Below are 17,221 nucleotides of genomic sequence, written 5' to 3' on the forward strand. Positions count from 1 at the left end.
TGGTGGTGGACAATCTGTGTTGTTGGAGGTAGTATGGAGGTAACATTAATCCATATATAACGTTACCTGGGTTCCTTTTCATTTCTGCTGCTGTCAAGCTAACAAGCTAACCGGACAAACCAGTGTCTGTCTGGTGACACTGTAAGTTGTTCGGAGATGGTAAAGTTGGAAAAAACCAAGTATGTGTAATACTTAGCACCATGGGACTTAGTACCTGTTAAGTTCTTCCAGCAAAATGTCAACACGATTAAGTTAACGAAACAGAAGTGATCTAAAAGCCTTCCTATTTGAACAGGCTCCATAAAAATGCCATTTTTAGCACTGCACAGTTTTGAATGCAACCCTTTTACTGTTTTGAAGATCCTCCCTTCCTGCTTGAAGTGGATTCTCTGCATATTGTCTTGGTTTTGACCTGTTTCCTAAGCAAGAGGTGTCAGTGTAGCCCCAAGGCTGCTGTTCCTGGGGTAATCCGTGATGCAGAGAGCAAGAACAGAGTCACAGGCGAGGGGCTGCTTCTGTTCCCAGAGAGCTTTTTAAAATAGCTGCCTGGGCACATCCCGCATGCGATGTACTCTTGAGTGGTTACAGTGGAGGGGTTGACAGTGTCACCTTTCGTTCATGCTGTTTGCCGTTTAGATGTAGTTAATATTTCAAGGATGTTTTTTTCAGAATATACATCTAGCAAAGAAGCATGGTAGAAGAGGAGGTATAAGCTGTGTATTGGCCTTCTGTCCACCTTGGTCTTTTTTTAAGAAAGCAGTCGATTGATTGATTTTTCACTGCTTAGGAAGTAAACCCACACTTTTAACCTCAATGATTCTGTGATTCTATTGCCTTAAAATTAGTTTTGCATCAGCTTTGGCCAGATGAGAAATACTTGCAGTAGTTGCAGTTTGCTTTCTTGTTGGGCTGTCTGGAGCAAATCCTTAATGTAATTTGTTTACAAAGTTCTCAAGTCTTCTGTTTGCCCTTGTCATTTATTAAGTAGGGCTTTTGCGTGAAAACCGCACCTAATGCACTGATACAGCCAGTGGGAAACTGGGCTGAGCTGGGGGATTCTATATACCGTGATGAAATATTTGGGCCTACCCCCACCAAATTGTTGAATTTAATTTTTTTTTAGGTTCTAGATCGAGATTGCTATGTTCCATGTTAGCTTAGGAGGCTGGGAGAAGGATGTTGTCATTGTGAAATAAGAGTGCCAGCACAAGTAGCTAGTTGAGAAGAACTGATGAGGAATAAGTCCCTGCTCACAGAAGTCTGTATTTCAGTGAAAGCTTGATGGCGTTTTCTTAAGGAAATCTCTTCTTGTGGCAGTGACAGTGGCAGCTCACAGCCTGCTGGGCTGTATTGAAGTGTTTTCATCCATAGCAAAGGAAATGATACACCGTGAATGGTTTTCTCCCCAGGTGCTGAAGAAGTCTTGCTGCTCGCCAGAAGGACTGACCTGAGGAGGATTTCCCTGGACATGCCGGATTTCACTGACATTATTCTGCAGATAGACAATATCAGACATGCAATTGCCATAGACTACGATCCTGTGGAAGGCTACATCTACTGGACTGACGATGATGTCCGGGCAATTCGTCGGGCGTACCTTGACGGCTCTGGAGCACAGACTTTGGTAACCACAGAAATCAACCATCCAGATGGTATTGCTGTGGATTGGGTGGCAAGGAACCTGTACTGGACTGATACTGGAACAGACCGCATTGAAGTGACACGGTTGAATGGGACCTCGAGAAAGATTCTTATCTCAGAAAACCTAGACGAACCTCGAGCAATAGTGCTCAATCCTGTAATGGGGTAAGTTCTGTGTTTATTGGCAGTCCTGTGATAGGTCTTTGGATCCAGGTTATGGTCTCCTGAAACTGAAAATCTGCGGATTGTGAGACGATGTGTGTATTATTTGTCAAATGTTCTGGAAATAACTGGCTTTTCCTTGCTTCATCCCTTTAATGCTGTGTATGTAAAAGGTAACTTCTAAATACAGTGTTCTCCAGTGAACCTATACATAGTGTGTGTGGTTGAATTTTCTTTTTTCTGCTTCTTCAGTGTTATCATAACTATGAAAGAATTGAGCCACTGCACATTTCTAATAGTTTAGTTTATTTAATGCTTAAACTTTGTATTGTCATCACTGATTACAGTTTGAGTTGACTTGTTCGCTGCGGTTGAGGAAGCAGAAAGTTAGGAAGTTCTTTCAGAAGAAGAACAGGTCTCGGCACTATTTTGTCTTGCATGTCTTGCATTGACTCTTTCTCCTCTTTGTTTTTTACAGCTATATGTATTGGACAGACTGGGGGGAAAGTCCGAAGATAGAATGTGCTTATTTGGACGGCTCAGAAAGACGAGTTCTGGTGAATACGTCCCTAGGTTGGCCTAATGGCTTGGCACTGGATCTTGAGAAAGACAAGCTTTACTGGGGAGATGCGAAAACAGATAAAATTGAGGTGAGTAATAGAGCCATACTTGGGTGCATTCTTAGAAAACGAGTGAGTGCTGTTCTCAGGTGCTGCTTTGTGTCTTGGATACACTTACCCATTTTTTGAGGAGTCAGTTGTTTCATTAATACTAACATGATGTTTAGCATAACAAGACATACTTGAGTAGAAAGGAAATATATTCATGTGGTTCAGAAAACTTTTGCAAGAAGTGTTATGTTTGTTATGTCTCCGTTGCTACAAGTGTAATTTAATTGCTTGAAATCTCAAGTTTTACCTGAGGCTTTTGCAACAAATTGGGACACTCAGGTGCAACCTCTTTAAAAGATGTTTTGACTTGTCTGTGGTGCTTGGAACTAGTATCTAGGATTGCTGCGTGCAAAAGACTTGATGCAAGGTTCGTGTACAGAAGGTGGATGTGGGGCTCTAGAGAGCTGTGTTTCAGGACCTTAATCTTTATGTGGTGTCCAGATGCATGGCCAAGAAGTAATTTTTAATGTACCACCTAGACATCTCTAAATTTCAGGAAAATCCTCTTCACAATGTTGTATAAACATTTATGAAAATGTTTCATATTCTTAGTTGTTGAAAGAATGCCTGATAGAACATGGTGTGATTCTCTTATGCCCTGTTTCTTTGGGGAAGAATTTTCTTAAACATGTGAAGGATTCATCCTGTGTACCTATTGCTCAAACAGTAGACGAAGTTGGACAAACTTCCTGCTCATTTATTATGATGTGCTCCCAGGAGTAAGGTAGTGAAGTGTCTCTGGAGATTCACTGCTTTACATTTTACATATGGCCAAAGCAGACAGCTGTACTGGTCTAGTCATAGACATTGACAATTGTACTGGGGAGGCCCGAGACGTTTCGAGAGACGTTCATCTAAAGGAGATGCCTTCCCCCCCCCCCCATTGTTTTTGCATTAGTATCCCGTGATTAAATCTTAATCTAAAAGAATAATTGTACTGCCACAGAAGTGAAACAAGTCTTAGCAGAGAACTTGAGTCGCTAAGTAGTTTCACTCCGAGCAGAAAGTGATAAATAGCTGAAAGAGAGTGGAGGTTTGGGGCAAGGTTGTTTTGGGCTTCTGAGATTCTGAGGCTTCAGTGAATTATTAACAGCAGCATTCAACTGAGAGGAAATGCAACAAATTGATAGAGCTTGAAAATGGGATGTAGAAGGGCAGGTGGGTTTTGTGTAATCTTAAGAATATGGAACAGTCATTTTATACGTATGTTGTGGATGTGTCCATGGGGTTGCTGAAGGCCTGTATATAGTAGTGAGCTTGCTTGCATGAGTGTGTCCGTTTAATTTGAGACAGCTGAGGATATGGATAGAGAATATGGATACAGCCAGATGTGGTGAGGAAGTCTCAGTTGCTTAAGATCCTGTTGTGTTCCCCTCCACCCTCAGTGCTTAGTTTTTAAATAAAATAGTTAAGTAGTGCATCTGGTTACTGACCAGTTGTGTTCATATTTCTATGAAGGAAAAACTGGATTTTGAACCTCAGTCTAAAGTTGTTATAGAAGGTTATGATTAACCCCAGGGTTTGGATGAAAACATGAGACGTGACCTGAGATCATGCAAATTCAGAAGTTCCTACTCTGTTATCTTTAGACCATTACATTTCTCAGCCAGACAAATGCTCTTTTTAAATATCTTGAGCTCCAGGTGACTGGTGACCATAGGTCCCTTGATCTGGTTGTGGTACATTCTTAGTGTGAAGTAGTTGTTTATCTTCCACAAAGATGTTGGTAGAACAGTTGAAGAATTAAAGGTGCTAAATAATTAGTTCTGAGTATTTTAATTTGAAGAGAATTCTCCAAGGAATTTGAATGAGCTTCAAAGTAAGATGAGGGGAATAGCTAGCTAATTGAAATCTATTCATAAAACCAATTATCAAACCAGAATGTGATGTGAGACTAAAACACTCCAAAAAAAGTTTTTTCTCTTTAAAACAATAATTAAAAACTTTCTTCCTACGTGTAAGATAGTTTGCTGAAGTCATGTTTTGACTATACTGTTACAACCGTCTATTTCTGTGCTAATACCGAAGAAAAGCAATATGGAAACTTTTCACTTGGTGATGGCCTGTGAAGCTGGTTGAGTTTTCACGTCGTTTGGGGGAGTAGCAGATGAAGTATTTTTAATTAAATCGATTTTGAGGAATGGCTGTGCTCTCTAGAGGTTTTGCCCTCAGGAAGAGGGGAAGCAAGAATGTCTGCTAGCTCCAGAAATGTAACTTCAGTGTTTGGCAGTAGCTGAGTACTGGGCTTAATGACTGTTGGAGAGATCCTGTCCCCCCTTACCTTGCAGCCTGCAGGACATGGAAAATTCCAGATGCCACCTTTTATAGCTGGGAGCATAGCTGTGCAATGTGTTTCACGGGTTTAAGCAGTCCATTCGGTCTGTCTCACTTCATTGTAAGGCAGTGAAGCCAGTGATGCTGTTTAGTTTGGCATTAAAGTTTAGGAAAATCAGGGAAGCCAAAGTAAGGGCTTTTTATTCCCTCATTTTTTCTTTTGCTTATTGTACTTACCTCTTTTGGTTCTGCACTGTTTGCAAAAGTAAAGAGAAGAGGGTGGTTCGCTTGGTCCTGCACACAGATGATGTTCTTTATGTGAAGTGCATTGTGGCATCTGTAGATATGTTGATTCCTATATATTGTGCAACCCTGTTTCCATTGTTAGCACAAAGAGTGGAATCTCCATGCTCCTAGCAATGAATTCTGTATTTTCTTAGATTAAAACAGGTGTAAATATTCTCATTTTAAGTCGTCCACACACCCTGCCCCCCCCCCCCCCCTTTTTTTTTCCTATTTAGCACTTTTTCTCTTTATGCTTGGAGTTTACTTTTGTTATCTCACAGACAGACTCCTTCTGAGGCTGTATTTACAAATATCTGAATAGGCCCATTTAAGATATGATGGGGGTGGGTGGTGTGGAAATCATGTGTGTTTCCCACAGTTCTGAATCATGCTGTGAAGGAGTCTGTCATGGTCTGTTTTGGACTAGCATGAGTTAAAACAGCACTGGCACGTTATCAGTAGAAATGGCTCTTAGTCATCTATTGCAGAACTTTCATTAGAAAACGATCTCCAATTTCCAGTTTGGAAGATGTGCTGGACACATTTGTATATTCTGCTCACTTGGGAAAGAGCTGTGTGACTTAACCAGCCACTGGCACGGCTCAGATGCTGGCCAGTTTGAGATCAGGCTGTAATAGAGCTTCTTTTCATCAATACTCCTCTACAAGATGAAAAAAGTGTGCTAAGAAAATATTTTAGAATAGAAGCAAATTGATCCGTTGGATGGTATTTCATGTTTGCTGCTCATCTTGCTGTATCTGTGATCTAACAGTCCTTTCTGCAAGATTTCAGCGTTGGAGAGGTTCTGTTGATACCCTAGGTTGTCCCAGTAAGCCATGGTTTGTGCTGCTCTGCTGGCCCGAGCACGCATGAAACCTTGCTGTACAGTGTACGAGGCAGGGCATTTCCACTCCTGCTTGCTGTTGGAGTTACTCAGCGTGAACTCATTCTCTCATGCATGTTCCGTTGCCAAGAGCATGCCATTTCAGTGCCTTGCCAATGCAGCTGGTGTCCCGTTGATTTGTTCGGTATGTGTGTGTATGTCTGTTGCATCCACAGCTTGTCAGGAGCAAAAACCAGCTGACTGCAAGTTGAAGACACCCGGTTGTATTTTATGTTATATTTGACCTAGCTGAGCATTAGGATTTTTCTCTTTCCCAGTAGGCACCTGAAACTACCTTTAAACATGTTACTGGATAAACGTGGTTTGTTAACACCAAGAACCGGCATAGGTGGGATAGTAGATAGTAAGCTGTAGCTCTGATTTGTAACTCAATAGATGGGGGGGGTGGGGGGGAAAGGCCGATGAAGTTTTGGGTGGTTTACTCTGTTGCTGCACTGCCAGGAGATTCATCTCAATGCTTCATCTGAAAGGACATTCATGCGTATGACTGCATCAAGGACATTCAAGGTTACGTTGAGCACTCTTGGAGGAGGAAGACTTCAGCCAACTGGAGGGCCCCTACGTGGTCCAGAAAGTGGCACTCTGCTGCAGAAGGCAAAGGTGGCACGTGGCATGTGGGTGGCTGCGTGCTGCCTTGTACGTGCTGAAGGTGGGAGGCCAAAGAGCTGTTAGATGATAGTGGAGCAGGGCAGTGGCTGGGCCAATATATTGCTCTGCCCTGGGGAGTTGCATCCTCTACTCCCATCAGTGTCATTTTAGGGCAATTAGTTTCTCTTGGGCTTTTGCGGTGTTGTCACTTGGCAGTTGTCTCATCTGAAAACCGCAGTCCCAGACTTCCTGAAGCAGCTAGAAATTTTCCAGACACCAGAGATCTGCAGAAGGCATAAGGTAAAGGAGAAATTCCCATCTCCACTCTTCCTCTGTCCATCTACTTTCACGGGCCTCAGAATGTCCCGGCTCACCGTGTAGAAACTGCAAAGTAGAATAAACCGCAACCATTATCTCTCATACTGAGCAGAGCATGGTTGGACTTAAAGCTTGTTGAGGAAAAAGTATTAAGGCTGATGCCCAGCCATGTAAAAAGTGCTGTGTGGGCTCCTCTGTAGCTTTCTACAAACTGCTTGTAGACGAGAATTGCTTTCACTGCAGAGCGTGCCTTCAGCTGCTTTCCATGTAGGAAAAAAAAAATATCCAAGAGTGAATATAGCTTGTGCATATTTGTGCGTATCTCTGCTTGGTATTCTGCTCTGGTTTCTGGTATTTTACATCTGCAGGGAGTCATCTTACTCTCTCTGGGACGGCCTGTTCATATACGAAGTTCTTAAACAGTGCCTGAACTTTGTACAGCTTGGAAATTTGATAAGCTGAAGACATCTGTCCTGGTTTTGCTGGGCCTGGGGTTTGAAACGTCCTGTAAATGTCTCTGGTATGGCTTGTTTGTTTGTTTGGGGGTGGGGGGTGGCTTTGTTTGGTTTTGGTAACACATTTTGACATTACTTTTGGGGTGCGCTCTTCCGCAACGAGAAAAGAAATGCTGCAGAGGTGTCGAGGGGACCGAGCAGCGTCCTATACCAGGAGAGTGCCTTCTTATTTATGCGTGTAAAACTTCACGGGGTGAAAACAGCAGTTACCCTTTCCTGGCCAAACCCCTTCCCTAACCTTCCCATCTGCAGCGCTCAGCTGCGACACAAAGGGCTCAGTCACTTCACAAGCCGTTTGCATCCTGTAGAAACCATTTGGCAAGGCTCGTCAAAATTTTGCGTGACAGGAGCCTATGGGGCTTTCACTGCAAATTTGGCACCCTGTGGTAACATTGTTCCCAGCTTTTATTTTATTTTATTTTATTTTTTTAATTGGTTTGGCAAAGTATACAGCAAGGAAAAATATGTAGCACATTTTGAGTCGTGTCTGTCGAAATCGTGTGTTTGTCCGCAGGGCTTCAGCTATGAGTAAGGGGCATGGATTAATCCAACTGAACGGTGGATTTTACTGACAGAGAAAAGGTACTTTCCAGGAACGAACAGCAGATTAATAAGGATTACAGGGTTCCAGCAGAGAGAGAAGCAAAGACCCAATGGCATCCACGTGTAGAGTTTCCTAATTCTCCTTAAAAACAATTTTGTGGTTAGCCAGGTTTTCCCATGTATTATTTCTTCAGCATTTGCTTAAAGTGCCTAAGGTATAATTGCATAATGAGCAATTACTGAATTCTCAGGTGCCTGTTATTATGTATGCGTTCTACTTAAGTTTGTGCAATATTCTTGGAATAAATGTTACGTAGACTATCCCTTCTGGCAGCTTCCCCTCGCCGCCCGCCCCACCCCCCCCCACCCCCCCCCCCCCCCACCCCCACCCCCTTTATTGACAAATGTCCTTCATTTGTCTTTGCAGAAGACATAATTATGTACAGTAATTCTTTGCAAGTTCGTAGGGTGTTTAAGTTTAAAGTGTAAGTCAGCACCAGGTGACGACCCTCAAAAAATTTTCCAGGATGCAGTTATGTGGTTGTCCTTGAAATTTAAGGAAACAACCTTTATAATTAGTTTGTTGTCGATTACGTTCTGCATAAATAGTGTAAAAGGACATTTGGAACAATTTGCAACTGAAGTAGGAGTCGGCTTTGCAGAAGTCACTTGTACTGGGGAGAAAAACTAACACCTAAACTAATTTAAGTCTGCTTTTTTCTAAACAAGTCCCAAGTATATTTCACATATTACACTTTGCTTTCCAGTTGTTTGACCTAAAAAGTGCAATATTTAATTTATACATGAGACATTTTCTTGTAACCGATAATTTCTCTGTGTGTTTCTTCGCATTGGCATTTTTTCACTGAAGGATTAGCAAGATTACGTAGTGTAATAAACTACTTGGAGATATTCTGGACTGATTTATGGAAACAGGCAAATCTCACAGAGAGAGCAACTAATTTAAACTTATTGCCACATGCTAATTAGATATTAAATAAACAAAGCATAATTTTTCTATAAATATATTTCAGAAGACCCATTTTATATTAATGTAAATAATCCTTACACCGCATATTTGTATTAACGCGTGAGAACAGAAAAGCGAAATGGATATAGAAATAAGAAATATGGATCTTCTTGATCTAAAGAATAGATACCAATCTAGGTAGACAGCTGCAGTAATAAACGCTTAAACCGATAGTAGTGGGGGAGACTTAATTTCAGCGACTTTTTTTTTTGGAAACTTCTCAGTTTGATTTGATTTAGAACTGTGGCAGAGAAATGTCAGCTAATGTGATTGTTTGGAAAGTTATTAATTGCAGCTTATACTATGGTCCCTAGATAAGGCACATATACGCTATATCCTATACTTTTTGCTTCTGATGCATTTGTAAATTATATCCTTTCTAGATGCAAGTGCTGCATACCTAGAGTGATACATATCATGTTATGTTGACACATAATATGTTAATATTGAATAGCACGTGTCAGAATTAGGCTGGCAAACTATGCATACATCCCTGCCGTTCCTATAGCTCAGCGTATTCCTGCGACCCGGGCTGCTCCTTTGAATGCTGCCATTTGTGTCACTTCCAGTTTTTCTTTTTGCGACGTACCACTCTCCTGCTTAGGATTAAGCTGAGTTGTTGGGGGAGTGACACATGTACGTGTTTGTGGCCGTTGGGTATGTTTTTTGTTGGAGGTTGTGTATGTGGTTTGTGAGCATTCCATACCACTATGCTTTTATTCTAAATAGCCTCTGTGTTGCTGTGTGTTCTGCTTGAAGAACCAGCAAGCGTGAATGCTGGTGTAGGTGGCTGGGTGGGTTTATTTAACTGACAGGAGCTGCTCAGCAAATATTGTTGGGTGAGAGCTGTATTTGTAGCAGTGTCCAAAGACCTGGCATGTAACTATCTTCTAAGGTTTTGAAGGGGAATAATCTCTAGCAGTGAGCTTGGGACCAAATTTTTACTGAAAGCTGGATAATTGTTGTAGAATGGATAGGAGGAGTCATTTGGAGGAAGAAGTGTATTAAAATGTTGTCACAGAGTTCTGGCGGTTCTTGGACTTTGTTAAGATTGGTGACAAATTAGTTATGATGGCTTTTCCCAGAGGGGACACTGCTGGGATGGAGCACAGGCTTTCTTGAGGGGGAAGAGAGCTGTGTCTGACTTCAGTGCTTTAAGACGACAATTATAAATATCTGTGGAGGGCTGCATGGCGAATAAACCAGGTCCTCAGTAATTCTACAAAATTATATAAAGCCTGGCACGGTCCTTCAGTGAGAAAGGGGGTGTGCACCTTCAGGAGGAGGAAGGAGACTTGCCAGCTGGGGAAGAGGGTCCTTTATTCTCTCCTCTTCAGGAATGTCCACTCACATCTGCCTGTTGGCTGCATTGTGCTTGCACCATCAGACTCATCACCAGGTGTGGAGCCAAGAATAAACACCCCAGTTCAGAGTTAGTGGCGTCTCAACCTCCTTGGCTGAAAGAATCTAGAATTTTCTGCTCAGGCATATTTAAAATGATCTTTCTTTCTTCAATTAGTTTGCTACCATAGAAATGATGTTTCAGTCGGTCCAGCCTTGTACATGCCAGCCTGCAGCGGGGAGCGGAGACCGCTGACACGACATAGGAACATCTGTAATGTTCAACAGACTGCTGAGTGATTTCAGATCCTAATGGTTTCTTATGAATTTGAATTCTTCTGGCTGTGTTACGTTTCTAAACCCTCAACTCCAGTTCAGGATTTCCTGGTGTGAGACCACCTCTTTCTGGAGCGCAGAAATACAGCCAGCCTCTACCGGCTAGTACACAATGTCCATCGCCTGTTCAGGAGCAGAGAGCCTTCGAGCTCCACTCTTGTAATTACAAGATCAGGTTGTCTGTATTTTGCTTACTGCTTAATTAGGATTTTCAGTACGTTATTTTATGCCTTGCACCCCATGGGTTTTGTTTGCTTTTAAGAGGGCTGTTAGCAAGTGTGGGAGCTGCTGAGGAAAGTCAGACTCAGGTTCACAAAATGAGATGCTTTGGCTGATCAGAACGTAAGTGTTGCACCTCTCTGCTGTGAGCTATGCAGTAAGGAGGTACTCACAGAGCAGGAGACTCGTTGGCCGAATGGTAGATACCTAGGTGAATTCCCTGCTGTCCCTTTGTGTCCTTTACAGCATTCTGAGTTCGCTGCCAGGTGAACTTGCACCTGAGCCCTGAGCAAGAGGAAGGTTTGACAATGTTGAAGAGGAAAGTGTTTGGTGTAAGGGACACATCTGAAACTCAGCCAGTTCCATCCTGTGTTCAGCAGTGCTCTTGGAGATACATATAATTTTCCAGTCTTCAGCAGTCTTGAGTAAAACTTCTTCTGCCATTCCGGATGGGTTGGGATGGGGGGTGCCTCTGCAGGTGGGTGATGACCTAGCCTCAATTAGTCTTGTCTTTATCACCTTTCGGCTGAAATGCAGCAGCCCGGTAGGCAGGGGTATGGAGGCTTCAGTCCTCAAGGCAAACATCATGGACCAAAGCTATTGTACCGTGTCTCCTCAGCAGCACATGATGCCATGAGCACATTCTTAGTTCTTTTAAGCTGAGATTTCCCCGATAACCTCAAATCAAATTCAAAACTCCAGTTCTCTTCTTCACAGTCTAGGCCATGCATATGGAAAAGATAGGTACATGTCTGAAGCGAAGACTGCTGTCTGGGGTACTTGGGCAGAAATGGATTTTCCACAATAAAGGCAAATCTTTTCTGTAGTAAAGAATTTTTTCGTAAGGGTTGTGCTAAGATACTGGATTAACCTCTCCTCCTCCTCCCTTTTCCCAATTTCCAGGAACTAAAAAACATTGAAAAGTTCAGTGCTCTCTGTTCCAAGTTCATAGTAGTTGACCTTGCCTTTAGCATCATAAATTACCAGAGATGTTTGTAAAGAAGCAGAGCCAAACCAGCCTTGCAGCAAACCCCATAGTGTGGAAGCAGTCGCAGCATGGGCTTCTTGTCCCAAGTAGAGGATACAGGAGATGGTGCAGCCTGTGTTAGCCATGCCGCTTCGTGCACTAGGAGAAACCCCTCAAATTATGATTTGATTGAATGACCCTCCCTTGGAATGCTCTTGATCAGGGATTCTCCTAAACTTTTATACGCCCAACTTGATACTGCATCCATTAGCTTCAGAGTGAAAAAATCTGCAAATACTGGCAGCTGACAGTTTAGATATTCCTTTGAGTCTTTACGCAGTGGAATTTGTAGCAGTATGAGCTTATTTTCATCTACAACCATTCATGATTTATTAGGGTTGCTGTATAGTCATAAAGACCTCTAAATCTTGTTGATTTTCAAGGGACTAAATTGTTTTGTACTACTTTTTAAAAGGGGTGACTTAAAAAGCGAGCAGCTGACAGACAGCTTCTAAATTTGGTCTTTGTGAAGTGCTCAGGAATTACTTCTGTATGTGCAGCTTTTGCTATATTTATCAAGAGGAAATCCTGAGGATGTATTAAACTACAAAGCTGAAGAATTATTTGAGTTTTACATGCTTGAGGCTCTCCTTTCTCCCTGAAGAATTGTTTTAGGCTATGTGATATCAAATCACCCTTTTCCGCTTGCTAGGGAGAGAATTCTGCTTTACTTCCCTTGCTGGGATCAGCTTCCTGTATTTAAAAGAGGGATTTTGTATTTAGCGGTCCAAAGGCTTCTGTGCCTATGAAGTGTGGAAATGGGCCCCCCTTTATGAGAACCTGATGTCTTTTCTGGCGCAAATAAGTATTTCTTTTTCCAGTTCCTGAGAAAAAGGTGGCTTCTGTGGAAGCTGGAGTCACGTGGAGCTCTTTGTCAGACTGGCAGGTAGGATAGCTAAGAGAGTTTTTAACTCGGTAACCTTCTCAAAGTTACTTGCCAGTAGAATTTTCCTGCAACGCTATTCCCCTTTTTGCTTTTGTTTTCCTACTTTCTCCTGTTCTCTCCCAAGCCTAACGCTGAGCTTTGGCCTACAGCTTACCTCTGACCTAGAGGGAATGTGGGTGTGCTGCCCAGGAGATGCAATCCCATTAATACTGTCCTACGGCGCTGTCGAAAGAGCCTTGTTTCTCCGATGCTTGAGGGACAGTTGTGTCAGTGGGCACAGCGTACCGTCAGGCACATTGGTTTGTCACCGTAAGCTGAGAACTCTCTTTTCACTGGGAAAAAGTCCTTCCCCAGCTCTTTCTTATTTTCCTATTGCTGTTTTGGAAGGGAAGTATTGGAGATACTTGACCTTTCGGTGTCTGGAACTCTCCTTCCCATACGTGATCCTTTAAACACACTGGGGAGGACGCTGCACCCTTCTTGGTGCTTAGTGACCTTAGGTGTGAGCTTTTTAAGTCATCCCTTTTAAAAAGCCAAAACACCACAGAAGAATTAGAAAATGAAGAAACAAACCACCAACACAAATTCTATCCACCTTTTATTTCAGCTCTGTTAGGTTTTTTCAGGGTTCTGCGTTGGGATTTCACAGCACCACAGAAGACAATTTTGGAACGCGTGAGCTGGATTGTTGTGAGCGATGCTGGCAGGGCAGGTGGTGGTACCAAGTGTGCTGGTGTGAACCGGGATGCTGTCAGAAAGCAGGCAACCTGACGTGGTGGGCTGACCTGGTGGGGTTCCTCTGTTTCTGAAGAACTCACGCTAAAAATAGAGGTGTAGAACTTGGTTTTCACACCACATCTTATTAGTGAAATCTTGCAAGCTGGCCATACCGTTTTTAGACTGGTATCATCTGGCCCTAACAAGAAAGAAACCTAACAGACATACATGACAGCCACCACCAGCCTACCCTAGCTGTCCCAAGACTGTCTGCAACGGTGGGAATTTTTTCTGAGAAATGTTGGTAGCGTAGATGAGACAGACCAAAGGTTTTTGTGTCTATTTAGCCTTTCTAAAAATTCTTCAGTGCGCTGATGGGATAGCAGTCACTCAAAGGAAGACTTCCTTTGCTTGGCTTGATTGACCAGAGTCATTCTGTGGGAAAGGATGCTAACTTATTCTAAACTGAAGGTGACCCTTGCCTTTTTGTGAGCAATAAAGACATAATAGAGGCCCAGTTAGGGTTCAGCAGAACCCCCACAGCCATCTGCACACTTCATTGGCAGAAGTGGCTTTCACTTGAACTTGCATTTGACAAGTGTTTTCTGTCTCTTTCTCATTCAGAAGGGTCCTTCAAAGCCAAGTAATTGAAATGCTTTCACCCCTCGCTCCTTTTCCTCCTTCCCCCAGACTCGCTGAAATTGCAGGGCAACTGGTATTCAGTGTTAATGAGTAAAAATGCATGCACTTCCAAAGCTCACACTTTTTTTCCTTCCCATAAGGAAGTTTCTAAAAAACCCCCCTCTTTTCCACACTGTCCAGCACCAGCTTTATGAAGGAAAAGTTGGGGGAAAAAAAAGTTTCTGTTGGCATTGCTGTTTCTCTCGCTCCCTCCTCCCCGCCCCCCCCTTTTTTTTTTTTTTTTTTTTTTTTTAAATCGGGCTGGACTTTTTGAAATGAAACACAAATCAGGTCTCTGGAATAAAAGGTGGCGAGTATGCCTTGTGGCATTTGGAATGAGACTATTCACTGCCTGAATGACTATAAATAGAAAGCAAGGAGCTGCGTATTTCTCACTTCAGACTCCCTGCAAAGAAGCGCCCTTCCCAGTTAAAGGGTGACTTTTTGAAAGAAACCTTGTTCCCTGTGCTGAATTGAACTGCTCCAGGAATTCTTCTCCTTGCAGCTTGCATAAAAAGGCATTAATCTCTAATTTATTTCTCCTTTTAAAAGGTGGTGTCTTCCATCATAAATGTATATTCGTAGCCATGTCACCAAAGATGCCCATCTTGTCTGCACAGAGTTGCATGTAAAAAAAAAATAAATATTTCTGAGTGCAGAGCAAACATTGTTCTCAGCAATTTTTGTGCCTGAAAGCTTTCTTTTTGGCTCTGGGCCAGCTGTCGGCTCCCTTTTTATCTGGTATTCATTCTTCAGTGAGAAGGCTAAATTAGCAGCACTCGGGGTTTTGGGGGTTTCTTTTTATTTTTTTTTATAGGGACTAAGGAACAGAATGGGAATTGTGATTGATTTTTTTATAATAAAAGATTTGATTCTTCCAACACACTTGTGATGTTGCCGACGGTAAGAACCCCAATAGCTTACTGTTGCAGTTCTGCAGACAATTTGTTTGGCTGATTTGGCTGTTAAAAAATGCTCATAAATCTCCCGTGTTGTGCAGTTATGCAAATGTAGTGCGATCATTTTTCTTTCGCCTCCCCTTTTCAGAAGGGCTGTAGCATAGTAGATGGGAGGAAAATGTTTGAGGGGTTTGTGGGTTGGCAATGTTAAAGATCCTAGCAGTCAAACTGTTGGATTGGGGGTTTTTTTCTCTTTTTTTCCCCCCTTTTTTCCTTTTATTCACCCTCTCCCTTCTCCCTCCCCTTCCCCTTTTTGCCTCCCCTTCCCCTTTTCCCCTCCTAACACAGTGGTGTTTTGTGTGGTGTTATTTTGAAAGCTGCTTCTAATTTTCTCCTCAGACCTTTTGTTTCACATTTTTTTTCTGCCTTCAAAAAGCTAGCAAGGGCAGCCTTCTTCACAGAATCTTATTTTCACTGTTCATAGTTTCTAAATAATGTAAAGTCTATAGATTCCTTGCGTTGCTCTTTCCATAACTGCTGGATTCCTAGTTGTGTGGGTTGTGGGTTTTTTGTTTGTTTGTTTGACAGAGGAATTAAAAGGTTGACAAATGCCCACTGTGATTTTTTTTAAGCTTAGCCTGTGCGTGGTTTGCAGTGTTTTTTGCATTAGTGCTAACGTAAAAACGAGAGCAACAGCGAACGGACAGGAAATAAAGGGAGTAATATAAGGTTGCTGTTCATATTTCTAATAAAAGGGGGGAAAAGCAGGAAAAGTTATGTGCTCTTCAGCAAGCCCAGGAAAGCAGGTTTTAAGAGGTTGCCAAGCAGGCTAAGGAGAGAAGAGATTTTATGATGGTCGGTGTCACTCTTAATAGGATTTTTCATAGCTGGAAACTTAGTAGAAAAATGTATTTGAGTCGGTCATTTCCTTCTCTTGATCCTGACTATTGGAACATCTTGATTATCCTTGTCATTTTCCATTTTGTCCGTGTGCTAGTTTCTGTCTGGGGCGCCACATGTTTCCCTTGTCACCTTTGTGTGATGACTTCACCTTCGACGGGCCCCTGCTGCCCGTTGCCATTTGCAGCTAGCATAGGTATTCCTGTCCTTTGCCCGTTCCCTCGGGAGCCTCATGTGAGCCATTGTACGAGCACGTGGGGCTCTTGTTCATCTTGCCTTGTCTCCAGTGACTTTTGTCCACATTTAAAGCCACTTTGTAGATGTCATCTACCATCCACTCACAGCTGTAAAATTCGCCTGCTGCTATTTCCATCTTAGCTCATATTTTTACAGTAATTTTTTTTTTTCCTGGCTCTTAATTTATAGTGAATTTGCTTCATGCGATGTTTTACCTTTATAAATCTCCTTGAGCAGAGCTCTTAGTTTAGACAGACAAGTAATTGCTCTGATTATATATTGCCAGTCATTAATCTAAGTTGCTTTTGAGTTCTTCACTTGACTTAAATTTTCTTTCTAGCTTAAAAAACCCCAACACATGCATTTTTTTCTTAAATATTGCATTGGCTTATTTTTAATTATTTTGCCCACTAGTTCATGATTATATGAAATTTGGGGTTCATGTGCTTTTTAAAGTTATCAGTAAGATCTTTTTGTATATAGTTTTTATATAATATGTATGTTTAATATTTTGATATATATCCTGTTGAAGAGTAAAACATTACAATTTGTAAAATGGGTGGCAAGCACAAAGTGCACCTTTCTTCTAGCTAAGGGTCTGGTTTTACTCCCTGTTAAAATATCAAACATTTTTGGCTAATTTAAGGCAAGACGAAATTTTCCAGGAAGGACATCATTAGAACCTGGTTAGTTGCTTCTAACACAAAACTCTCCTCCTTTTTGAATTATTATATGTATTATTAACATTTTAGTCCATCGTGGTGTAACCCCAGCCAGCGGCTCAGCCCCACGCAGCTGCTGGCTCGCTTGCCCGTGGTGGACGGGGGAGAATCGGAAAGGTAAAAGTGAGAAGACTCATGGGTGGAGAGAAGGACAGTTCAACAGGTACAGCAGAAGCTGTACACGCGAGCAAAGCAAAACAAGGAGTTCATTCCCCACTGCCCACGGGCAGGCAGGTGTTCAGCCATCCCCAGGGGAGCCAGGCGCCACCCACCTAACGGTGACTTGGGAAGATGAATGCCATAACGGCAGATGTCCCCCTTCTTC

The 17,221-nt window shown here is 42.4% G+C and overlaps 1 protein-coding gene across 1 annotated transcript in view; it reads left to right on the forward strand.

Moving 5' to 3' along the window:
- The window catches only part of LRP5 (LDL receptor related protein 5), a 160,801-nt gene that overhangs the window by 71,937 nt on the left and 71,643 nt on the right, over window positions 1–17,221 (forward strand). The window contains exons 6-7 of the mRNA XM_040608497.1: window positions 1,410–1,806; window positions 2,282–2,453. Of these exons, the coding sequence (XP_040464431.1) occupies window positions 1,410–1,806; window positions 2,282–2,453 (569 nt within the window). The remainder of the gene's footprint in view (window positions 1–1,409; window positions 1,807–2,281; window positions 2,454–17,221) is intronic.

Source organism: Falco naumanni, chromosome 10 (genome assembly GCF_017639655.2).
Source record: "Falco naumanni isolate bFalNau1 chromosome 10, bFalNau1.pat, whole genome shotgun sequence".
In the NCBI taxonomy this organism is placed as follows: domain Eukaryota; kingdom Metazoa; phylum Chordata; class Aves; order Falconiformes; family Falconidae; genus Falco; species Falco naumanni.